At 38.6% G+C, this 26,903-nt stretch overlaps 1 protein-coding gene across 2 annotated transcripts in view; it reads left to right on the top strand.

Annotated features, from left to right (window-relative positions):
* Window positions 1-26,903, top strand: part of ADCY8 (adenylate cyclase 8) — a 139,340-nt gene that overhangs the window by 25,802 nt on the left and 86,635 nt on the right. For both annotated transcript variants that reach the window (XM_064442079.1, XM_064442080.1), the window contains exon 2: window positions 7,743-7,892. In XM_064442079.1, coding sequence (XP_064298149.1) covers window positions 7,743-7,892 — 150 coding nt within the window. The remainder of the gene's footprint in view (window positions 1-7,742; window positions 7,893-26,903) is intronic.

Consider the following 26,903-nt stretch of genomic DNA (forward strand, 5'->3'; position numbering starts at 1 on the left):
TGAAGGTCATTGACCCGTCTCTGTCCATTTGCCTGTACACATTGTCTACTACCCTACTACCGACGTTGTCTCAGACATGCCTAGTCACTTCAACATCTATTAAAAGTACCAAAAAAGGTTATCCAAAGTCCCAGAAGATTTTTTTTTAATTCAGATTATGCCTGAATCCTAAATTTTAGACAAACTCAAGGGCTGTTAGAGGAGATGTGCTGCAAATTATTTGCCATTTGGGGCTGCTTGATAGCACTAGCGGGGTTACACATTTGCTTGACTACCTCTGTGCATCACTCGAGTTATGTCAGCCCTTACATGTCTGATATGATATGGTATAATAAGATATGATTTTTCTGAAATATCTCTTGTACCACACCATGTTGCAAAAGTCTTGCCATAGTTGATACCTGACTTACCAAATTTTATGATTTGAGCTACCTATCAACAACTTAATCAGACATTCAATTTTCTACATTTCTAATGAATTCAATGAGAGGAAGAGAAAGAAGGAAGTAGCTATTCTTCTAACAGCAAATTAAACTCTTGTTCTGAATGTTAAAGACAAGACACATATTTCTGAATTCTGTCTTGATCTAGAACAATTTATTTTATGCAAATGTGTCATTGTTCAGAAGGAAAATGGTCTTTGTTTTCTAAATCATTAGCAGTGCAGGAGCAATAGGCATGTTGGGATATTCTGCAATAGGATGGAGAAAACCATGTCTGAGATCAGTTACTGTCATCGAGGGTAATCTAGTAATTCCAGGGGGTACACCCTGTGTTTTGATAAAGCCAGCCTGCCTTGCAGGCTGCAGATTTCATACACATTAAAGGCTAGACTGTGTCCCTAAGTACATAGTGAAGTCCTCTAATGCCTTCTCTGGAAGCAGCAAGACCAGGCTTCTTAGAATATCTCAGTTCTCCTGGAGGCATAAATAAGATCTGAGTTTCTGAAGAATCAGCCAACGTTCCCATGGGAGCTGTGCACAGCTGAACCACAAAAATTAGTTCTAAACACAAAATCAGGAGGTGACACTGATACAAATAACTCCTCTCACATTTAGCAAACCGGGGCGGGTGTGGTAAAGCACTGCTCTTAACCATCATAGGCTGTGCTTGACTAAATTTACCACGAATAAACCTTTCTCCATCCCTGTCTTCCCAGGTGCATAGTATATTCCTGTCTTTCAGTAAATTATGTATATGTAGATCAGATAAAAGAGTTAGCATTCACTCCAGCTGCAAGTAGGATTTAAACAGCTGTTATACTTATGCATTGGACAATATAGAGGATCAGAGACAAATAAGCTTTCTGGAAACTCATGGCAGCAGTTTGGGCACCTTTGTGAGAAAGGTTGGTTTCCAATAAATGTTGATGAAGAGGCACCCACAATCTAAAACAAACAAAACCCCCCTCTATTATGCCCATTGGCATTTAGCCTTTAGACCCAGGAGAAGTCAGGAGTGAACCTGGGGAATAAAAAAAACTCCTTACAAGGTGGTTTAACAATAAGGCAGCAGTGATTTCAGTTTAATGAGTTGGCAGCAATGTCAACTATGAATGTTCATGTGCTTCCTCTCCCTGTGGAGGCTGTACTGTGAACTCAATCAGACGACTGCTCCAGATAGGAAAATCACTGCCAACGCCAAATGTTTGTTTTTTAAGTTGGCCGAGTTCCCTGATATAGTTCACGGTATGGTCCCACAAATAATTGATCTGGCACAACAAAGGGGAAGCTGTGTTGAGGGATCAAGGTGAGCAAGAGGCAGTACAGATACAGGTACTTACTAGTTTCACTGCCAAGAGCTTTGATTCATAAAATCATGGTCTCAGCTGGAGACAGAAGCTTGCTGCAGCTCAGCAGTGAGACAGTGGTAGAGTCTGTGCTGCCAGATGTTCCTATTCTATACAAAGTAGAGTGTTTTGGTCTCAAATCCCACATTTCTCAGGCAACCCTCTGTTCATTCCTGGTACCAGTTCTTATAAGAGCATAAGTTATTTTCCCTTGAAGTAACCTAAAAGAGAGGATGATGGGGAAGGGAGAGAGGGCAATGGGCTTTCTGAGGCATTTTAGTTACAAAAACCCAACCTTGTGGGGTGCTGCTGTTTTTAGTTAAACAACTAATGATGAATCAAAATGCTTCTTCAAACCTAATTAACCAATAATAATTACCATAGCAACCAGTTCTTTATGTGGCACATACAGAAAACACTCTTAAAGAACCAGAACAGCTTTACTTTCCCAGTTTTCTGAAAACAAGCAAGAACTACTCTAATCCATTGTTGAAGCCAATCCAAAATTAGAAAGCAAAATAACAAAATTAATGAATTAATTAACTTCCCATAAGCTCCTCTCAGGAATTAATGAAATTCCTGCTCTTTAGGATTGATCTGCCCTGAGAATGTCCAACTGGAGATTACACTGGAAACTATTTCTTTACTTTTCAGATGTGTTTTGGCAAGATCAGACCTAGCACTGCTCTGTTTCTACACAGCAGGACAAAATCACCTGCTGAACAGATTAATGGTAGATTTATTTCTGCAGGGCATACTAGGGTTTCTTTCTGCACTTGACATAGTAACACACAAGCTCAGTGTCCTCCTGCACTGCAGAATTGTTTCTAAACTCTTTCAGATTTCTCTCATCCATCTCCACTGTGCTTTCCATGTGAATGTATGCTACCATTGGTTCAACAATTCATGATGAAGATTGTCTGTGGCAATTACTATCTTATAGGGCTAGCAATCAGTCAACATATTTTCAAACTGTTGTGTTTGCCGAATGTTCGTAAGTATTCACTTTTCCTCTGGTTATGGGATCTTTGGGAGTACTGAACTCAGTCAATCACTATACACTCCACAAATGTCTTTTAATGGCAGGTCTTAGAAAGTGTTGAATTAGGAGACTTTACAGCTGGCTGTATGGCTTTATATTCCCTGGTGGACACTTGCACCTTTTCAAAGAGGAAACACATTGAAAAACTAAAACATAATTCAGTTATGATTTTTTTAAGTTTTGAAACTTCTGACATTTGCAAACCCTTCTTTAACTCACTCCCAGTGGTTCATAAATTCACAGGAATCTGTGTAAACTCCAAATCAAGGCAAACTCAGTTAACTCCTTTTAGTAGTGGGAATGCCTACAAATTGTTGTTGCGCTTGGCCCAGCTCTGCTCTCAGTAACTCACCTGTACCCTTTGGAATTTCCTGTTTCCTGAACTACATTCAATTCTGTCTTGAAAAGCTGTTGGTGGCTGATTCACCTACCAGTTTGCAACAGACTTGTGAGCTACTTCACTGTCTTTTCAAATAATTTTCATTTTCCTGTTCTCTTACATTACTGTACTGTACCTACTTTGATTGATACTTCTTCCCAACCAGCTGTGTCCAGTGCCCTTTGATTGTTTCTTTGGCTGAGACCTGGTGGTTCCCAAATCCACTCAAGATGTTATCTTGGTTTCAGTTGTCTTGGCAAAGTCCTTTTTATACAATAAGTGACAGATAAAAATGAAATTATTTGAATCGATGTGTACTGTCAAATTTAAACTCAGCTTTCTTGTCTGACCTCCCTCCTCTCCTTTCATTGCATTTGTTTTTGACTAGTTTTTGTATTGACTTTGCAAGGAGCCCCGAGGTGCCTGCATGAAGGACACTTTATAACAGTAAATTTATTTGACAAAGGATTTATTTGTGAACTAAGCTTTTAATCACCTTCTATGAAAAATATGGGAACAAGAGTTTTGGAGTAAAATTTTTAATGGCTGCTTCTAACTACTTGCATGATCTTGTCAAGTACCTTTCTTTAGCTCTGTTCATCCTATTATGCGATTATGTGCGGCTGCAGGTTCAGCAGGGGCAGTGCTGGTCCTGTTATGCAGATATTCCCAAGCAACATGGTGATGGGTACCTTCCTGTTTGCATTTTTTAAATATTTGAGAAGCAGACCTCCCCAGAGCCCTATTTAAACATCAAAATGTATCACTCAACACTTTTCAAGATCACTTGCTGTCTCTGCTACAGTTGTTTATTTGAATGCTATGCAAGGTACAAATACACTAAATAGCTCATAAACATTGTGAAACTATTTTCTTTTTTTCACATTATACCTCAGCTTTCCTACTGTGTGCGTATTGATTATCTTTAGGTCAGGTAAAAAGATATGAAACTGCGTACATCTTATAAAGTCAGAGTCTGCCCTGGCTTGTGGCCCTGATAGGCCATAGAAAATCCTGCAGGACTTCTGGAATTGTCCACAGTAAGCTGTAGGAAAAAGGAGTGGCAATGAGAGACTACAGATTAGTATCCTCATAAGGCATAGTGCTTTACTCTTTAGGTTGGTTTCAGTCAGACTACTATGTGTAAGTAAAGCAGATTCTGCCTCTGAGTAAGCTGTTGTTTTACCTGTAACATGTTTTCCATAATTCCCTTTGTCCAAATCAAATTATGTGCTCATGAAATCTAATTGAAGACCAAATTCGACTGCATTTGCTCTAAGGAGATCTGCTGAAGTGAGTGGTGCTAGTCCTGAGTATAGCAGAGACCGGTGACTGAACTGGGCTCATGAGGAACTTGCAATTGAATTTACGAACAAAGGAGAGCACCTTGCCACGGCTTTCACCATTGAAATGCACATTTCAAATGTTGCGAAAGGCTTTTCTTTTTTTTTTTTCTTTTACCCTATACCCTAGCTTTTCTAGTTTCTGAGCACTGATTATTTTCAAGTCAGTCAAAAAGGTATGAAATGCTGACTCCTCCAGCCACCCACAGCTGATTTCAGTTGTCCTGCTGAACAATGTAATTCTGAACTGGTCTTATCTCATGTCAGCTCATCATATACCTCTTAATAGCCTGCACCAGAAAGCAGTTATCTCATGGGCTGGATTACTGCATTCTCTGTTTTATCTTGGAGCAAAGGCGGAAAGTGTCTGGGGGAAGCTGGCTGGTCTGGGGCATCCTGTCTCCAGTAAAAGAGGGTAAGGTAGATAACAGGGAAAAAGCAGTAAACACAGAGGTGGAATAATGACAAATGCAGTGAGCCTAAATAGTATCAAATTCCTCCCTTTTAAAAAATAAATGGCTGAGAGGGATAATGCTGTAAGTCAGTAAAATCAGGAATGGTGAGAGGAAGATGAATTGGGAATGATTAGTCATTGTTTCTCGTATTACAAGCATGATGCGGCACTCAAAGGAATAATAAGGCTGCGAATTAAAGCAAAAAAAAAAATGAAGCATTTTTATTACAAAGTGCCTAATTAAATTGTAGGAATCTTTTTCAGGGAATGCCATAGGGCCCAAAGGTACAATTAACTTCAGAAAGGTATCAGAAAAAGTTAAGCAGACAGGTAGAGTATGCCACCTCCAGCTCAGAGATGCTGTAAGCCACAGGATCCCGGAAGCCAGGAAGACGCAAGGATCATACTAATTATGCCCTATTTCTCAAAAGCTTTTCCTAGACATCTATTACTGGCAAAGGTTAAGCAAAACTTCAGCTGGAGCCAGGATATGCATTCTTATCTAATCATGGCATATAAATTGTAAATTAATTCCCTGTACTATTGTAGAACAATACTCCAGATTCAGAAATACGGGAATATATAAAGCTGAAGTTTCTGTCAGATAGTTTGATATCAAATCTCACTTGCAAACCCATGTGAATATGAGAAGCAAGACCTGCAGATCTGAGGCCCAGCATCACAATGAGGTCAGGGGGTTTTGCTAAATGTTTTCTCTCTTTTATTAAGACAAGCAACACTTTGATTTTAGGGAGGCTGATTAGCAGATAATACTACAAAAATGCAACCTCTAGCCCACAGTGTTCTGCAACCACAGATTCCTGGAGTGTTCAAGACTGTTTTGACATAACATCACTAGATACTTGCTTTATTCTTGTACTTGTATCTACTGTTTTACCCTTGTACTCCTACCTGGGCACCCGTTATTGTCCACTATCAGAATCCTAATGATGAACACTTGATCTGTCCTGGCGTGGCTGTTCTGATGTTATAATCCTGTAGGTATCACCCATAGCGTTATGGTCCATAGCTGTCAGAGCCTGGACAGCTCTGCTGGGCAGGCAGTGTGGCCATAGGGTAACGTAACCCCACCTACTCCATGACAGGTCTGCCACTGGGAGAAAGGTGTGATCCTACAAGACAAAGTGCACTCAGTGGGACCTCATCAGCACAGTGGTTGTGACTGGGCCTTGGTGGGAAGATAGGGAGCTGCAGTTTGCAGACTGTGCCCCGATGGCTTCTCTAGCTAAGACAGCAGTCAGAGCAGTTTTGCCCTACATGCTGCATATCTACTCGACTTATTTATCACTCTTGACACTCTCACAAATTAAAAAAAGGCAGAATGAAGAATTTGGTGTGTCCAAAGAAGCTGGTGAAGGGTTTAGAGAACAAGTCTTGTGAGGAGCAGCTGAGGGAACTGGGGGTGCTTAGCCTGGAGAAGAGGAGGCTGAGGGGAGACCTTATTGCTATCTACAACTACCTGAAAGGAGGTTGTAGCGAGGTGGGTGTTGGTCTCTTCTCCCAAGCAACAAGCAACAGGACAAGAGAAGATGACCTCAGGTTGCATCAGGGGAGGTTTAGATTGGATATTAGGAAAAATTTCTTCACCAAAAGGGTTATCAAGCATGGGAACAAGCTGCCCAGGGAAGCGGTTGTGTCACCATGACTGGAGGTATTTCAAAGATGTGTAGAGGTGGCGCTTAGGGACCTGGTTTAGTGGTGGACTTGGCAGTGCTAGGTTAATGGTTGGACTCAATGATCTTGAAAGCCTTTTCCAACCTGAATTATTCTACGGTTCTAAGTAGGAACTGCTCTCAGTTCATATGAATTTGTAACGTACAGGACGGGTGAGATGTTGGATAAAGCCACTGAAAATCCAGGTCTGTGTTCTGCCTCTAGTGGATGTAAATAGTGTATGTTTCTTACTAGGTTTCCCAAAAAATCCTGACTTCAATGGTGTTGATGTGCTCTGCCTTACATACAGAGCACAAAGAGGTATCAATGAAAGATAAATACACCACTGGAATTTACACTGCCCAAGGATCCACTCCCATTTAGCTCTTTTAAGTTCGTATTGCAAAAGAAGAAGCTGTGATGCACCTACTACAAGGAAAAAGAGTGCAGCTATTATAAAAGCATCAGTGAAGAAAAGGTCTGTGTACACAGGCACAGGCTACGCAAGCATTTGGTTATCCTTTCAGCTTCCTCTGCTGAACGGTTCAGGATTCAGATTGTGCAAGCCTGTGCTTTGGCATCAGCTGAAAATTAATTTATTTAATTTGGTCAATAATAACAGAATAACTGTTATCACTAGTATTAATTCTTAGCTAACTGACACTCTTTGTTTTCCTTAATATGGCTTTGTTCTGAAACTAAGCCATGGAACAAATCACAAAGTTGCTTTTACAGAAGAGGCAGTGCAAAAACAAATTGTTAATTATGTTTGTAATCATTCCTGACTAAAGCCCTGTGAGTCAGTTCTTGGAAACATCGTTTGTGGTTCAACTAGAGTTTAATGCCCCCAAATACTGCATATTTCTTCCTCAAGGCAGAAAGAATTTTACACGTTTGATGCCCCTAATTAAGATCCAAGAGATTCTTTTATGCAAACTTTCTGAACGGTTTTAGTTTTACAGCCTACATGACTGCAGAGCGGTCATTCTCTCTCTCTTTCTCTTTCCAAACATATTTTTGCTTCTTTTGTCTGACTAAATCCTATTTGTTGTTCATTGCAGATAGCGGCTCAGGCAGTGTTATTTATGTGTATGAACACCGCAGGAATCTTCATTAGCTACCTATCAGACAGAGCACAACGTCAAGCCTTCCTGGAGACCAGAAGATGTGTAGAAGCCAGACTGAGACTAGAGACAGAAAATCAGCGACAGGTATTGGAGAAACAATCCTATTTTTACATTAACTGGAACTGATAATTGGACAAGACAGGGCTTTTTTTAGCGTTGCCGACTCCAGTGTGATGCCACCTGATTTGTGCAGGTTAAGTGAGTTTCATGCTGTTATTTTGGCGGCGTGTATCAATCTGATATGACATCTTAAAGGTTTTTACTGGGAAACAGGATGAATAAAGAATGGCTATTCATTGTCCTTTCCCATACAATAAAAAGAGGCCATGAAACGAAATAGCAGCTGGCAGGTATTTAAAAATGGTTCTTTACTCAAGAGGGGTTAAACTGGGGAAATTCATGTTTCAGAGTGTTGTGGAAACTAAAACTTGTATCAGTCAAGTGAAAACTAAGCAAGTTCATGGAGGAGAACTCTAGGCAGAGAAAATACTAGAACATTACATCGGCTCACAGGTGAATATTTGGAGCTGGAGGGTCACTGCAGGGAAGTGTTACTGGATGCTTTCTCTGTTCTTAAACTACTGCCTAAAAATCTCCTTTTGGCCACTGTGTGCAATAGCATACTGGGCTAGGTGAACTTCCGATCCGAGCAGGTATGGTTGTTCTTAGATACAGCATCCTTTCCAATCCAGAATAAAGGCATTGAATAAAAAGTAGATGGCCGCTTATTGTTTCATATCAAGGCAGCAGAAATGAGATGTAGCATGCCATACGTATTTTGCATTCTCACTGAAATATCAGAAGGTTCACCTGCTGTTTAAAAACTTGCATTAAGATCAAAACACAGCCTGTATATATTTACATGTTACACTGCTACTTCATTCTCAAATGAACTTAGCCCTTCATTTTGTCCTGTTGTATAGATATGTGTATTGCTTCTCAGTTTTATTTCGTTGATTTCTTGAAAGCCACGCTCTTCTACAGAGATCTGGGAAGATGTCATATTCTAGAGTTTACTGACTGACTCAGTATGAATGCGTGACTGTGCTGAGTAATGCAAGTTGCCTATGCCAGAATATCTCCCCAGCCATTGCTGACTGAAGGGGCTTTGAGGGATGCTATCTAGGATGCTCTGTTCACATTTTAACTGTAGGACCACATTTTTATGGCTTTTGGTTTTTTGTGAGTCTTTGTATTTCGCATTTCTCCTCTTGTGTAATCTTTTATAAACTACTATTTTGTAAGCTTTACTTTGCTCATTGTTTTGTAGAGTTCATTGTAAAAATCTTTATGAAACACTATCAAAAGATTCCCCTCTTCAAGATCATTCTGAGGTTTTTCCATTAGAATTATTATCATGGAAAATGAGTTTTCTACAAAGACAACATTTTTTTTTCTGATAAATTACATTTTGCTGAAATTTTATTTTGTATTAGGAAAATGAAGACAGATTATTTCCATTTTGGTGGGTTTAAGAAAAAATCAGATTTTTGGGGTTTGGTTTTGGGTTTTTTTTGTTGGTTGGGTTTTTTTTTCTTTGTGAGGGGGGAAGTAGGGCTTGGATCTGAAATACTTGTTTCTAATCAGTCAACGTTGAACTGTGCATTTTGTCTTGGCCCAGTGCCTTGAAAGGCTTCAAGGCTGTGCTGTCCCCTGAAGGCAGAACTTCCTGGAGAGTTATCTCACTGCTCTTGAGACCTACCTATAACCAAACAAAGTAGTGTGTGATAGGCATCTTATGACTGGAAAAGCATAAAGGAAAATGTATTCAGGCCAAGGGAAATACCCACAATAGAAAAATACAGGCATCAGGACACTGAATGAAAGATCTCTTCTAAAACTCAATTTAATGATAAAATAACCCAAAACTTAGGAACGAAACATTTTGAAATATTTCCAATTAATTCGGTTGGAACTTTGATACTGTGATATTATGCATACCTATACATATACACACACATAAAATAAAAATACATATCATGCAATTTTCAGGTTTTCATTTGTATTTGGGACAACAACAATGACAAGATATTCCAGTACTGGAATGTCTTGAGGAATGAAGACCCTGTTTCCTTCAGTCTTGTCTTCTTTGCCCCTGAAATAGTGGCTTATTTATGCAATTTCTAAACATAGCTCCTTTAACAAGTCTGGCAATGTCATATTTTCAGTGACGCCTTTTCTTGACCAGCTTGTTCATGCTCTCTTGATCAGTATCTGCAGGCAGTAATCAGGTGACTGCTAGCATTCTTGTATCTTGAAGACATATATTTCATGATATGGGGGATCTGTAGTTCACACAAATATAAAGATTCTATTACCTGTTAATGTGTATAGTTTTAAAAACTAAGGATTAAATCCTGATGAATCTTAATAAATTCATTCTATGACTTTCTGGAAAACAACTCTCTCATATGAAGGGGGGAAAAGTGTGTGCAGGCCAATAGTTGTGATGTGTCTTCTGAAAATTTCTAAAAATATGGCTGAAGAGCTAAAAATGTGCAGATAAAATAGAGGAATAATTATTTGTGTAATTCTTCCACATAATAATTCCAGAAATTCTGAATTATCTTCCACTTTGATTTATTTAGCCTTCACTTTTCATAAACTGTCTAAACTTAAGGTTTCTTACAGCAGGGTCATGCTTTTGTGGTTTTCATTGGTGGTACTGCTACTTTCAATAGTAATGGGTGACAATTAAACTCTCTCAACGTTTCTTTCCACCACACACATTTTGCAAGACAGGTCTCATAGGGTCTTTTTTTTGTCCTTACTTTGTTTAAATTGGAGGACCAGTAAAATTAAAGGAAGAAAAAAACAGCATGAGTTAAAAAATGAAGGAAGGAATGGTATGCTCTTCCCTAAGTAATTGCAGAATAAGAATCCAATTTTTTATCATTATAAAGGTTATATAAATGCTTCAGATATACTTCTGTTCATTACTGTGCATTGTTAAAACTAAGAAATCGAGTTTCTGCACTCTCAAAATGACCCTTCCAATTTCTCAATATCCCTTACATTTGTCATCTCTAATCATCTGTCATTCTAATAACTATAAATGCTATTGCTATCATTATTCAGTATTGTGTAATGCCTGAAAAAGCCAGTCATGGAAAGTCACCCAATTGTGAGCCAAACATCTTATAATTTCTTTTAGAGACAAGCAAGAGGTACCATCAGACATGTGGAGCTCTATAGGAAAACAACAATACTTATAAATAAGGATTTGTTTAGGTTTTGGAGATTTTTAAGAATCCCCTAATGAGTATTTGCAGATTTTCTAAACTACAAATATAAAGTTTTCACTGTATCAGCTTCTCTCTTGTGGTGCAAAGCAAGAGATGGTTCTGTATTTCCTGATAAATTTCATGTAGATGAGCTGAAGTTTTTCAGTGAAACCAGTTTCATTCATTCATTTGACATCACATTTTTTGTAGAGTGTGATGAAAATAGAAACTACCAAAATCTATGATCTATGATCTCTTCTTTTTGTGAGGTTTTCACGGTTTAGGGACTCCTTGCTCTATTCCAGTATTGCCGTGGGGTTTTCCAGTTTGACAGTCAAAGCCATTTTGTTCTGTGAAAATATCTGTGTCCCATGTCATGTCTCAGCTGAATATCTGTAAGTCTGAATTAACTCCACTGGTTCATTGTCCACAGAAAATATCCTCAGGTGCAAGTTCAGCTTTTACACTAACTGCAATTCATTCTCTAACTGCGCAGGAAGGAAGAGGGTAAAATGCAGACCTGTATGATGGAAAAGACTTTAAGGAGCCTGGCCAAAGTTTCCCAAAGCTTTTAAGTGACTTAATTGCCAGGTTCTGTGTTTCCAAAGCTCTATACAATTAAGCTCCTATATATTTTTTCATCCTTTCTCCCCCATCACCATTTACTGTTAAGAGGACTTTTGAGTAAAATTTTCAGAAGTATTTCAGAAAGTCAGGAGTTTTAGTTGCACTTTCAAAAATGACTAATTAATCAAGGAACCAATTATTTATTATTATTTTTTTTGTTTTTAAGCACCTGGGGTTGTTAACAAGTACACATTAGCATTTTCAATTACAATGAATTTTCTAACTCTAATCACTCTATTAATGAAGTGAACAGTACTGTGGATACAAAGGAGAATTACCCCAGCAGACATTGCTAATTATGTTTATGCACTTAACTCTACAGTATTATCTGTGTGACATCATTTGTAAATCCCAGCACTCTCTGAAACTATGGCAACATCTGTGTCTATTTTTTTCCCAATTTTCATTACAAAATTAGAATTTTGGTGAAGATCTACACTTCAGAGCTTGGCTTAGTTAGATGAGACTCCACTGCTGAGTACCAGAAAAACTATATCATAGAAAGAGAAATGTCAGAGAAGCAAGCTAGAGAAGGTAGCATAGACAAAATAATGTTGAAAAACAGTCTCAATTTACCAATTATTGATCAAATTATTAATTTAAGCATTTTCTAATGAAATGTAGTTAGCTGCTTGTGCTTAATAAATGTAGTTATATCAACCAACCAAAAATGGCTGCCATAAAATGTCCTCCAGTTTTGTTTTCAACACATGGTAATTATGCGTAAACAACAAAGACGAGGTTCACAGTTTTCTTAAGTCCATTTCATTCCAAGAATATAATCACTTTCCACTACCTGTTTGAAATTTTGGGTCAATATTTTGATTTGATATCTATGTGTTTCAAAAAGGTTGACACCCAGTGCTGTACCTTGTTAATAACCACTTCAAACACACTCTTTTCCTTTTTACCTTGCTGTTATTGTAAGTACACAGCAGGTAATTCTACTGTCATCATATCTGGACAATGAAAACAGAAAGTATATCTTACTTTCTTGATTAGCTACTGCAAATCTTTCAAAAACAATGAACATGTCATTTCTCTCATTGTGAAAATGCTGTGAAATTGCCCTCAGTTAAGAGCAGAAACCTGCATTAATTTTAATTTTCATTTCTATTTCTCATCATACAAAATCCCTAAGTTTTAAATAGATGACATATTAAATCCAGACACATATTGAAATGATGACTTTATGAAGAAATGAATTTGTAATATATCTCTGGTGCCCTTACCTTCTCTTTCTCCAGCAATTCATCTTTACTTGAACTTTGTCTAACATTTTAAACCCTCAGATGTTATAATCTAATTATAAAGAGTCTCTCAGATAACTTTGTCTCACTGCCTCTTCCTCCACCACACATATATATGCCAAGTTATACATATCTGAAAATAATTATTGTGCAAGGAGATTAATATTTGACTTACAACATTTCTTATGACTGAAGCTGGAAACGGAGGCTTAAAATCACTGGGAAGGGAACATCACAGAAGTTTAGCTAAATAGCTTTAAAAATCAGTCCAACACTTACCTCTTAGCTTGTAATAAGATCACAGCCTTACAGGACTGCTATTCAGACAAAAGTAATTTTACTCATAATTAAGAGACTTCGCCATCCAAGACCTCTCTAGACCAATGAGGCTAATGAAGCCCAGATAAAGCAGTAGGGAAATATCAGTTGGAGGCTGCTTTCAAGCTAAGAAAAGTTGTTAGACTGTATTCTACTAACTTGAATAATGTGTGGACGGGACCAGTGTTTAAAAAAATAACATAAAGCCTCCCTGAAACATTTTATTTGCATTAGTTCTGGTAGATTTAGAGCACCTCATGGCATCTTATGAAAGAAGGATCTTTTCTGCAGTTGTTTGAGATGATGAGTGAAATCAGCCCAGACCTGTGTGATGCTTATACTCATCCTCTGGTGAGGTGTTTGGTCTTGTTTTCACTGTAGCAGGTCCTGCATAATTCATGAAGAGAAAACTCCCTACCTGGTGCAGAGAGCTCACTAGCAAAGCTGTGTTGCCAGTGCTGTGCTAAGCTATTGGGAGGGACTAAAACTCAAATCAGAAAGAAATCCTCCAGATGTTAAGCACTGAGAAGCCAAATAGTGAAAATTATTCTACTTTAGCACTACATTTGTGCAGTTTCAGTGGAGTTAGCTAGTGCTAGGAGATAATAAAGCCAAAATGCAGTAGTATCTTTAGCTATATTTTTTCCATAGCCCTCCAACACAGTCTTTAGCAAGCAGACCCCTTTCTCTGCAGGCATCATCATAAATTCCACTAAGAGAAGGTCCTCTTGTATGGAAATAAAACTCCTTCTCAGTATCTTCCCTAAGCCTTATGAATATATTTTCTTGGGTGTCTAGCACACTGGCAGAAGAAACAGGTGAAGGCTAGAAGAAGGAGCAATTCAGACAGAGTTGGTGGGGAACAACCACTGTGTGCCTCTTGTCTTGCAAGGAGTATTCAGGCGAGAAAGTCCAGGCTGGTATCATATCTGATCCATCCAGCTTCTGAAGATGCTTCCCATCAAGGTGGGATGAAGACAAGCATCTGCAGGCATAATTATGGGTTTGGTCAGATTAGTGGGGAACAGGAAGAAAAACCTTTTCTTCATTAAATGGTCTAATGGGAAGTGTCCTCTATGAGAACACACTAGCAGACATGCAAGACCTGCCACTGGCTTACTGGACACCTACTTTGCAGCTAATCTCTTTCTCATAGGAGATTTGACAAATTCAGTTAAAGCTCATTTTGAAAGTTAAACCAGTTTGGATATTATTTAATTCAATTTCCACATAGGATTTGAGCTCAATTGCCCTAAAGAACCATTTTTCCAGGCGAGAAGAGGGTTGCTTTGTTTTCTGGGTATGAACACACATTCTGTTTTTCCAGAGTGAGTATGAGGGCTGTAGAAAAAGAAGACATCCCTTAGTCTTCAGAACAGTCTGCCATTGGCATATTTAGTCTTTCCTGCCTGTTATCTGGGGAAAACCTGTAATCCTGTCTTAATCTCTTTTTCCATTAGAAAACTGTTCTGTTCACCATTTGTTTCCCTTCTACCTCTATTTCCAGAGGATTTTTTTCACACTTTACAACAATCTTTATTTCCTGCAGCTTTAAGAAGCTCTCTTGCAGATTGATGAACTCTGTTTTCTATTTTTTTTTTTGAGAAAAAAGAAGCTTATATGTTGTGTACATTTTATCAAGCTCTTACAGATCTAGATTTTAATCAACCATCAGTACTTTGCAGTCTCTAAAGTAAGAGCAGATTTGACTGGGATTGGAAAGGGCGCTTTAAGAGGGTTAAATGCCATAAAGTCATCTTTTTTTATATTGGCGCTAAGAATATGAAAATCCCTCTAAAGTGGCATGAGGATGAAGTTCAGATTTAGTTTAAAAAAAGAGTAATCTGAATTTTAGAGATCACGTGTCCTTCCTTTTTCATTGTAGAAGTAGTTTAAAATGCTTCATAAATAAAAATCATTATCACAATACTTTTATCTTTAAAGAACAAACAATAACCTCCAAATTAAAAATTCTGTGTAAACATCTGGTTAGATATTGCATTTTAGCCAGCTTTCTTCTTTATAGGAAAAAGTCTGTCAAATGTGAGATGCTCAGAAAGGTTTTCACAGTTATCCAGAGTTTTTTCTTCTTGGCACCTTTCTCTAAAGAATCATGATCCCAATAGAAATTTCTTCTCAGAATAGAGGATCATACTCAAAGTATAACATACTGATTAATCCAAGAAGGAAAGAAATATCCAAACTTTGTATTGTTCTTTACAATCCATACTGTGATGCAGAAGATTTTCTTTTTCTCAAGTCGATTGACAGACTTTTCCTACCTTTTGGGATGAGGAGAAGAAATATTTACATGCACTTATGCTTTTGTAGGTACCAGCGAACATACCTCAGGACCAGCATGCACATTTTCTACATCTTCTTGTCTCAAAACACCCCATCTGCTCAGCCCACTTAGTAGAAAACACAATGTTTTACCTGTCAGATTTTAGATGTTGTTCCTTTACGTTTGCTGCTGATGTCTGTTCTTTATCATCAAAGCATAACCTCCACATTTTGCTTTCAATAGAAATTTAAAGTAAAATCAAGACAAAAAATCATCCTTGCAAATCTGGAGTAGTCACATGGACTCAAACAGAATAATAAGATTTACAGCCAGTGCTAGAGAAATAGGCCCTGAACTGCAATGTATACAGGGGAAAAATAATCCCAGAGAGTGTCAGGACTTCAGGCACAGGGTTTTCCCTAGAAAAATTAACCTCTGCTTCCCCTCCCTAGTAGATGGATTTTGGATTCACCAATGATAAAACTACTTTGTGAAAATATGTGTGGGTTTTTTCATCTCTAAACCAGGCTGTTTAAATTCTGTGCTGGTCAATAGTGAATGGGACTGATAACTCGTTGATCAGGCTTTTGTGGTATGTGCCTCCCGTGTTCTCAGCTCCTTGCTACAGAGGTCTCTAATGAAAAAAAAAAAAATAAGAAAAAGAAAAAAAAACATAATCACAGCTGCCAGTGACTGGCAGTAGCAGCCCTTGCTGATTATCTCAAGGAACTGGACAAGGGTTAAATGAGTAAGGGGAATGAAATAGTTTCAGCCCCCTACAGCGATGAGACATTTCTGCCAGCTGGTCTGCAGTACAGTTATCTCTGCTTAAATAAAAAACTCCAGGCTCCAAATTCATCAGGCTAGTACCTCTCCCAGGCTCTGAATATACTTACTAATTTTTCTTTCTTTTTCAGGATCGGAATTTTTAGGGTACTAAGGAAACTTTATACTGACTTTCCTTAGTACCTGAAATGACTGTAGGAGGACTCTAAAAACATCCTTACAAGCTTCACAATTAATATAGAGACTCTGTGGTCCAGATAACGGTTTTAAATTACCTGACCAGGAGCCGTACCAATTCTAAGCTAGACAGAGTTAAGTCACTGATGCCATTGCTGAGATAATTTAAGGTAAAATAAAATCTTTGAATCAATGTTTATTAAATGTTTATGACCAAAGCTCTTTCATACCATCAGTATTTAAGTACCCACTTACAAGCCTATTAAAAGGGATTTGATTTTCAGAAAGTGACCATTACTCCAACCTAGAGAAACTTCGCAGGGGAAGTTTTATCCAGCTTGTGCTGTTTAGTATTGGAGTCTTGTAAGTCTCTGAGAAATGTGTATTCCTTGTTTTGAACAGAACAGATGATCTTCTAGCTCTTTTACATCTTGTTCTGCAGTGATTTAGTCACATAAAGATGAAGCTGAAAAATAAATGGCATGTGAGCTTGCTTTCTGCATTTTCCATGTCATTAGCTGCACTAACCAGTACTGTTGAGAAATGTATATTTTGCTGAAGTTGCCCAGTAATTTATGAAACAGCAAAAAAGTAGCAAAATGAAAAAAGAAACATCTAAATGAATAGAAAGTAGAAACAGTGCAGAACAATTACAGGAAGATTCAGCAGAAGACAAGTCAAAGAAGTCCTAGAGAAGTGAAAGTGTACCGGGACATAGCCCTATAGACATTAAAGTCAGATGGGGCCATTCTGATATTTTAGAACAAAACTGAATTGTAGGAGTTGTTTTGCTCTCATGTTGCATTCCTGTAAAATAAGAAATTGCTTAAGGTCTGTCATTATGGAATCAGTCTCCAGCAGATGTGTCTGTCTTTCTCCTGTTCTTAAGGCATGGCTTCATCCTTCCTGTCCAAACTAACTGGAATTTAAGGAAACCAATGTTCTAGAAGACAGCACAATACTTTTTGTTGAGACATGTGTCTTATTTCCTTATAAATATTTTTCTTCTGGATATTTTTTTCTGCACAATTGTTCAATACAGAATAAATAAGTAAGTAAGTAAATAAATAAATAAATAAAATAATGAGATTTAGAAGAAACAAAATTACAAAGATACAAAATCTGCCTTTCCATGTATTAGATATGTCTAATGGATTACTGTGGGGCTGGACAGTATCACTTGTAAGCATAAATATTCATGTCAACAAGGCAGGGTGGTAACACAAATAGTTTTGTAACTCCTGCTTTGTGCTGCATGTCTTTGTTACATGGTTGGGTTTCACAGTGGATTATAAGTCTAATGTGCTCTTCATTCAGGACGCAAAAAATCATGTGTTAGGATCCAGAGGATCTGGGATTATTAACCATTGCTCAAATACAATACAGACACCGGCACTGAATTTGAGACCTGTAGTTTCTATTGCCTAAGCTAAAAGACAGCTCAAATGACAAAGCAGTGTCAGGAGATAGTTTCACGATGTAGCCTAGCAGATCTAACAGCCAGGCACTGCTGACAAGAAACACAGACTTGCTCCCTACAGCTCTGATCCCCGGACATGTGCTCCCACCCACTCCCGTGCCAGTTAGTGGCGCTCATGTGGCCTTACAGTGAGATGATTCATTGCACCCATGCCATACAGTGTAAGCACCAGCTGCACTTAGTTTCATGATGAATCGTTTACCTTTTAAAATATTTTAATAAATATTTTTTGTAAGTATTTTATGTAGGAATACAATTTTTTACTTAAAAGATACAGGTAGCAGCAGTAACAGGTACCACACCAAAAAAATTGACAGGGAGGGTTGTTCCACCACCTCCCAGCAGGCTACAGGGTGAGTAAGTGTTTACAAAGCCAAAATGATACAGGGAAGGCATGAACTGGCAGCCCTAGAATCAGCCTTCTACTGCTCAGGGAGCACAGGGCAACAGGCATTAAGAATGCAATAGTCTTACATAGCCAACTGGCTCATGAGAAAGGCACCTCCTTTGACACCTGGCAATAGACTGGTAATCACCAAGCTCTGCCAAGAATTTGTCATGTGGTTTCAGATTCTCGAATCTTCAAACTATTCATTACCCAAACAAAGCAAAGGACCAGCAGTATCTTGCAGTCCTTCCCTTCAGCATGTGCTACTTATATTGCCTCATGCTGTTCTGGACAATAGTATTGAGGAAACAATTGGATAAAATGCCCTTACTGCAAGAAGTGTGTGGAAGAAACTTTTTCCTCCTCACATTACTACAAACTCTACAGTACTTCTCAGTTAACAACTAATCAGGCACTACTGGAAAAAATCATGACTCTCATAAACATTGGGTTATCAGTTTGGATGAGACCCTAGTTATGTTTCATAGCCAATGGCTAAACAAAAGGAGACTCCAAAACCTCCTGTGTGATCTGGCCTTGTTTCTCTTTGAGAACAGCAGATGCCTAAATAGAGCATGCAGCCAAGGATGGGATAAGCGGGAATGGCAACTGCCTGAATTCAAATAAAAGAAAGTTAATATCACATACTGCAGCAGTAAGTAGTAAAAGCTGACAGGCAACCTCATAACCCACGAGTCTGAACATGTTAGATATTGCAGTTCCTTCCATATTTTTTAATTACTTGCCATTGTCTTGATAACGCACACGAAAGAACAGCTGCAAATAGACTGTCCATTGTGCACTAAGTAAGAATGAAGGAATTTCTCTTCAGAGCTGTTCATCATAACGAGAAGTGTTAATTCCCATTTTCTAGAGTGGCATCTACAATAATTACATCTATTCTGAACATTGTCAGTTTTTCAGTAAAACAATACCATTTTTATCTACTTCCCCTAAATGTAACAAAAGCTCACGTGCTCTGGAAAGGCTAAAACCACTGCTCTGAACAGCCTTTTTCTCATCCTATTAAGTTCAGTGCTTAAGACAATAAAGCATCTATGATATTAATTATAAATGTTGTTAAAGCCGAGCTGAACAGTTCTGGCAAAATGATTCTTAAAAATCAATATGGGAAGTGTGAAGCAGTTTCTCTAGAGTCTCTGCCAAGTTAAATATTTCTGGGGTACGTCCATTCCAGTTTTACAGAACTGTCTTGGGAATAGCCGTAAGAACTTGTTACGCAATCTAAAGATTTCCTCCCACAAGATTTAGGTAGGTTCACCCATCTGAAAGTATGTGTAGAGGAGGAAGAACAAAACCTGAACTGAACTGTCATTCAAGAGGGGCTTTTCATCCCTCAGCAAAGCCGGTCCTAATAAAAATGTTGAGAAACAAAGGAAAGCCCCAGGGCAGTATAAGCAGCATTTTGTCATTTGCTGTGCACCATCCAAGAGGAGCTGGTGTAGGAAGCATATGCAGACAGCAAACCCTGCAGGGGGGACACCCTCACATGGTCTGCAGGGAAACCTTGGGGAGTCTGGCCTTCCTTCTGGCAACCTCCTGCAGGCCTCAGATTGTTTGCTGATGATTTGTGCTTGTTAGTATTTTGCTTTCTTTGATCTGGACCAGTGGAAAGGTCTCCAGTTCAGTTTTTATTCACAAGACCGAGACCTTGTGGACTGGTTAATTGACTTTTCTCAAAAATTGTTCCAAAGGTTGTTATTTACTCATCAGAGACATGTCCCAGTTTTCCATGAATGTGCCTAGCTACATTTGTGCAGTTGTAAGCACTGTTGATACCTCCCGGCTTCAGTACAAGGAACACAAGGGATCAGTGCACACAGACCACAGAGAAGTTGTTCAGAAAAGAATGACTATTACAGATGTATAAAACGAGAAGTGGCCATTAGAGAAAGTATCAATGTTACAGTCTTGGGACTTTAAACAGATATATGTGACTCATGAATTAATTTGCTTCATCACTTCAGGATTTATTTCACTGTTCCTAAATTTTCCTGAAGGAGTAGCTTGGGTAGGAGTCAGCTCCATATTTAGACACCTCCTAAACTAGGTGACTACACGCTTTTTTCACCTCTGAGCTCCCACTACAGTCAGCTGAGATCCAGTCAATATGGACAAAGGAGCCCAGAGAGACCTGTAGTGACACTAAAGTAGTCATTTACATCTGATCTGTTGAGTATCCTTCCAGATTCACTGGATAAAATGGAAGCTTAAGCATACCTACATTGTAGTCACCAAAATTCAGGTTTCTGTATCCAGACTGGAATTCCACCATCAGTTTGTTACATTTAGTGATTTTTACTGGTCTTTTTTCCTTTCACTTCATTATTGTTTGGGTTAAACATTCTTTTTACATTTATTTACTCTAAACTCTGACTGCTCCATCTTAAAGACTAGGGATGATTCATGTCATGAGTGGTTAATAGGAGAATAGATGACCAGCTCCTTTATAACATCCTTTTGTTGCTATTTTCTTTCTTCTATGCCTTTTCTCTTGAACAAATGTATATCTGTTGCTTTTCAAACCACTTATCACTACTGCTGCTCACCTTTGAATTGTCTCCACTTAGCCAATTGCTCAACTAGCAAGCTTTCAACAAAGCTGGATAATGTAGTTTCCTTCACCCTAGAGTTCATGACACTTCTTTATTAAGCCTTTCTCTGAAAAAGAGAAGATATTTTTTTTCTCATGTCTGTCCACCCTCTCTGAAATGCCTTCCAGGAGAGACTGAACAGAAATGTGAGGACTCTATAATCATGCAAATAGGATGGTACAGAAGACTATAAGAAAACTTGCATTTTTCTTCTCTGTGATTTGCTACTGCTCTTTTGCACATGACCTCTAAACATTTGCACTGGTCTTCTGTGCCACGGTATCTAAATCTGTGGAAGGGGAATAATCATATTTAGCTAGTTTAAAGGGGAGTTGTGTGGCAAGGATCTTTATAGGAAGGGAACTGTGACCTGACACTCATTCTCAGATAAATGAAAACCTTTTTTGACTGCTGGATTAAAGCAAAAAATGATGTGAAAGACCTGTCAAGAGAGAGACATCCTGGTCCATAGAACATTAGCACCAGCTGTAGGAAAAGATGGATATGATCTACACTGGAGTCCATCTCTCAGTGCTCAATTTCTGGAAGGGGCTCGGTTCAGCGTCCCCACCACCCTGTCAGTCTGGCGTGGTGTAAGAGCAGCTTGAACAGCAAAGGACAGTTGGTGCCTGTAGAAGGAAGAATTTTCTATCCTTTGGATGTTTCAGCACCAGATAACTGACTGCTGGTTGGAGTGCTTCATAAAGACACACACACACACACGTTATTTTTCTTGTTCCTCCATAGCATGACATAAATAATACAAAATAGTGACATAAGCTACATATGTGCTCTCAGCTGTGATCTTGACATGAGCTCGCACATGCTACGGTATTAACAGAGGGGGACTGCAGCAGAGGCATACTAATTAACCGCTGTTTTTTATGGATCATTGCCAGATCTTATGTGCAGCCAAGAACATTTAACTTACCTTAATGAGTAGCATCAAGGTTAAGATATCAAATGTGCTGGGCACATTTTTCTTGGCTTAGTGAACATGTGCCAAGCGAACTATGTTTTATTTTAAATAAATGTTTTAAACCCATTGCTTGCTACCTTCTTAAGTGAATGGAAACAAGGAATGTAAGCTTTTCTTGTTGTGAAAAAAGTATATTCTGCATTTTAGCCATATGTCTATGAAGAAATGGCCTTTGTTATGTTCTTTTATCATAGATTTCATAAGCAGTTCAATAATATCCAGGATTTCTGTTTGCTTTCTTTCATCTTCTTTTCTTTTTGCATTTGTGTTCCTATTTGTCTTCCTGCAAGGATAAGGTAGGAGGTAACATATTTCTTTTTACAGTGAAAAGATTTTGTGCTATTTTGAAAGTATTTTCATAGGAACTGATCGAACACTTTAATCATATGGCTCCCTGAAAGACTGATCTGATTTATTCAAAGGCTGGATTTATTATACGGTCATATTGGGTGATGTATCTTAATAGTGAAAGAATAAGAGAATATATAGTCTAAGTGCCTTCTGTTATAGAAGGCTGAAGGGCACAAGATATCAAAAATGTTTCTGGTTCCTGCAATATCAATCAGCAGCTGTTCCCAAATATGACATCTTAAGATGCCATGGGACATTTGCTTGAAATGGGAGCTATCTTAGTGTTAGACATTCCTGTGAAAAGCTGGGTTTGCAGGAGTGTAAAGGACCTCCTGAGGCACCGGTTTTCTTCTCGCTATCACAAGCACCACATCCAGTGTTTACATGTAAGAAGAAGAGCGGACGATAGCCGAATTCCCAAGTGGGAATGGTAGAAAAAAAGTCAAGACAATGCAGATGTGCTAAAATTAGTACAATTTATATGGGGAAACAGAAGGTCTGAGCTGGGCTTTTTACCAGAATAAAGGATGAGCTCACTGCATGATAGCTCACTGCCTGTTCTATATCAGCTATCACTGAATTGGATTGGGTTTTTTTCTCTCCTTTCTGAAGGCTGACCATGATTTAGTAAAGGTTTGTAGAACACGTGGATTAAATATTAGTAGAGTCTTGGTTCTCTCACCTTCTGTGTTACAATTTTATGCAGGCAGGGACCCGGGAGAAAGCTGCCATCTCAGAGTGGAGTGTTACACACCTCCACTCCAGCAGAACCTATTAGCAGCATGTGTTTTGCCTTCTTAAGTAAACGTACAGTTCATCTCAGCTGGGGCTGCCACCTAGACAAATGAAGGTGTTTATCCACAATCAGTTTTCATTGTAGCTAAGGATTGTCCCTACTGACTAAAACTGCTCAGAGTAGAAATTCTTCATGATCTTTACTGTAAAAGTTGTAAGTTAGAAATTATATTGCCTCCTATGAATGCTGAGGAGGAGTTCCTCATTTCTTCAGATGTTTCCTCTGTGGCTATATTTCATCTACAGCACCTAATCCTGCTGGCATCAAACCCAGCATTTTCGTGATTGTTTTGCTTTTCTCTCTCATTCCACCTATCATCGCTCTTTGCCCTGTCTTGTTCTTTCTGAACAACTTTTCCCATCAAGAAGGGACATACCCCATAGCTTGGATAATATTAGTTTATGCTATAACCTCCTAATAACGGGAGTGTTGTGTGTTGCCTCTGTGGTACTCAGTAGGGATGGGCCTATCCTTACAGCTGGTTCAAGAATTAACCATATTCTTCTAAACCAACCTAAAATTACCTTTTCTTCTCATATATCTCCTCAGTGTGACCAAAATAGATCTTTAGATGACAACAAATCTTCTGAGGTCTGAGAGGTGAGGTACAAAGAGAAGAAAAGACTGATCCTAATGCAAGGAATAAGTAAGAAATCTGCATAGAAAATGCAAATGCTGTATAAGTTAGGGTCTTCAGCCCAGCTTAAGGCAACCGGAATCACAGGAAATGGCCATTGCCAAGAAGTGATGGCAAGAATGGATTTTTCACCTGACTAGATAGAACAGGATACAAAGCAAGACCAGGCTGGCTTAGCTGAACAAAAAATAAATATCAGAAATTAATGTTAAGATTTAGATCGAGCCTGCCTAGAAATGGTCATAAACAAAACAAGTCTATTTACCATATGTGTGATAACTCAGCTCCATACTAGTAATTAGATTTTATAAGACGGTATCATCTGTCCTGCACCTCTGGAATTCAGCTTATGTCCTACTTTGCAGCTCCTTCTCAGTTAAGAATTTCTTTACAAGAGTGGTAATGAAGTGCTTGTTTCCCTACAGTTTAAAAGCTTGAGTAAGACTTAGCCCTAAAGAGCTGCAATCTACTAGAATTTCTGAACATCTTAAAACTTATAAGGCTATTTCCAGGACTCATGCTTTTTCTCATCAAATATTTATATGGCATTATTTTGTATTACTTATTTTATTCCATATTCTTATTTTCAGTAAAGAGATTTTGAAACCTTTGGACATTTTCTTTTCTGACACTAATTTCTTTATATCTTTTGGCTCCCACTTCATGTCTGGGTTCAACATTGATCTCAATTTCCAAACTTGCAAATGGTCTTTCTTAAAGTGTGATGGGTGTGGTGGACAGAGATGGAGAAAGGGTTTACAGAAATAGCTGCCTTTGCTAGGTATGAAAGGGAAGAGTAGCTCTGGAAACCATCTCCACCCCCCATATGGCTTGGTACTACATAAGGGCTTTCTCCACAGCAGTAGTACTAAACTTCTTTGAAAATATGGGAAGATATTCACACTGTGCTGCATTTCCTCTGTGGGCATTGCTTGAGAGGACTTTCTTCATTGGTGTCTTCCACCTCTTCACACTCTCCGCATATGCCTGAATTGGAAGTTCACATCTGGCTATCCCTAGATCTATCCTATTCCCCAAAATGTCATCTGAAATTTGGTGATAAGTAGTTTACAGAAATGACATTCTTTTCTTTAGTTCAATAAGATTTCACTCTTTTACTCTTTTGTAAAGAAAAAAATGGTTAATAATTTAGAGCCAGTTCAGTGAAAAACGGCTAGCTTTGCCTCAGAGTGATTTGGAGTGATATATTCCAATACTGGACAAATCTGGTTAATCTAGAAAAGAAAGACTGAGGGCAAGAGGACACAAAAACAGTATTTCAGTACAGAAAGATCATTACAGAGAAGAAGGCAATCAATGATTTTCCATACCCACTTTGAAAAGATAAAAAGAAAGCTTAATTTGCAGAGAAACAGATTTGGGTGGGATGCATGCAAAATCTGCCAGAGCTGTCAAACTGATGAGCCACTGAAACAGGGACATTGTAAAATCTCTCAGGGGATGATCTAGGGCTTTTATGAAAGAATTCAATAATCTTTCGAAGGCTTGCCTGGCCCTACTGAGATGCGGTTATTCATATTATGACAAAGGCTGGAAAAGAGCACTTTTGTGTATATGTGTATATATATACTTACACACTAATACTGTACAGATATGTGTGCTAATATGACCCGATCTACTATATATACACACTAATAATAAACTAATATACACCGATACTCTACTAATATACATTAATAATATACATTGTTAATAAACTCGTGCATCTATATAATTATATGTTATTCCAGCTTGTCTCAAATATTTACTCTTCCTGAGTGTCAAGAGACATGGTAGCCCTGAGTCCCAGATGCACAGTCTGCAAATGATAGCTCAGGGAGCCCATGCCCCTTCCTCCAGTAGCAGAGCACATGACTGGACCTACTTCACATGAGCAGAAGAGTCAGCCCTTCTCAGAAGAACCGTGTAACACATCTATGTGTGTGGAAAGAGCTAAGTGACTCGAATTACCAGTATAACTAAAGAATTGATTTTCGTAATTGTGGTCTAGCACCAGAGACGTGTGCGCTCACACAGTAGACTTACATCGCCAGTTCTCTGTGTGATCCAGCAGCATAGATGAGACAACAGACTGGTTGGACACAATGGACTAACTTGAAACCACCCTGAAAGCTGGAGATTAACTTCACAATTCACACACATTAAGAGACTCTTACAGAAGCTGGGAATTTTGGGCAGTTCTAGAATTTCCCAGATGCAACTCCTGCTTTGCCTAGTCCCATTTATATGTTTAAGTGTATTAATTAATATCCTGAGTGGAGTGTCCCAACCAGGACCTTTTCTAGGTGATTCCTGCTGCTATGATTAAATTGTGCATAGATAAGACAGTTGTAAACACACAGTAGAAACTGTCCCTGCAGAAATGGTCTATGGAATTAGTCTTTTGTAGGTAGTTTAGATATTTAAGAAATGTTTAGTATGTTGTTAAAATATACCAATAGTGATGAATTATGTTGGACTGGGGTTGTCACAGGATCATGGGCCAGCCAGGTTATAAGAACTGAGCAGAAGAGTCATGTGAGGAGTCTCTGCTGACCTAGCTGAAGCCACTGCCATGAGGACCCTTGCAATGGAGACTCCCACCACCAGTAACCAACTCTCTGTTTTGGGAGATTTGAGACTGTATGCAAACATCACCCTATCCAAACATCCCAATAAATTAGTTTTTTCTTTCTTGACAGGCACTCCACCATGAATGTCCATACAATGAATGAGTGAAAGTCTATCTGCTCCCTTAGGACCTAAAAGATGGCCAGGAGCAGGCTGTCATCTGCAGAACAACCCATTTTCCCAACTCCCACATGCCTTTAGGTGTGGGAGAAGGCTATATTTTCCATGAACTGTTTCAGTGGCTGCTGTTGTACAGTCTTTACTGTATGACATGAACAGTCATGAATCCATTATGGGACAGGGAGGTTGTACAAGGCCTTTGGGAAAAAGAATGGTCAGCTCTGGGTCAGCAGAACAGCTCAGCCCACAATCTGTCCTGGGGGCATCTTCAAAAAAGAGGTGAAGTGGGCCACAAGCCAACAAGCCCTGGAAACCTGCTTCACTGACACATATAAACACTTACTTCTCAGATTACATATAGAGTTTTCAAGGAACTTTGAAATCCAGTCCCATTTGTCAAAATGGTGTAAGTACTTCCATGTCACAGACTGT

This window comes from Phalacrocorax carbo, chromosome 2, assembly GCF_963921805.1.
Source record: "Phalacrocorax carbo chromosome 2, bPhaCar2.1, whole genome shotgun sequence".
Lineage (NCBI taxonomy): Eukaryota > Metazoa > Chordata > Aves > Suliformes > Phalacrocoracidae > Phalacrocorax > Phalacrocorax carbo.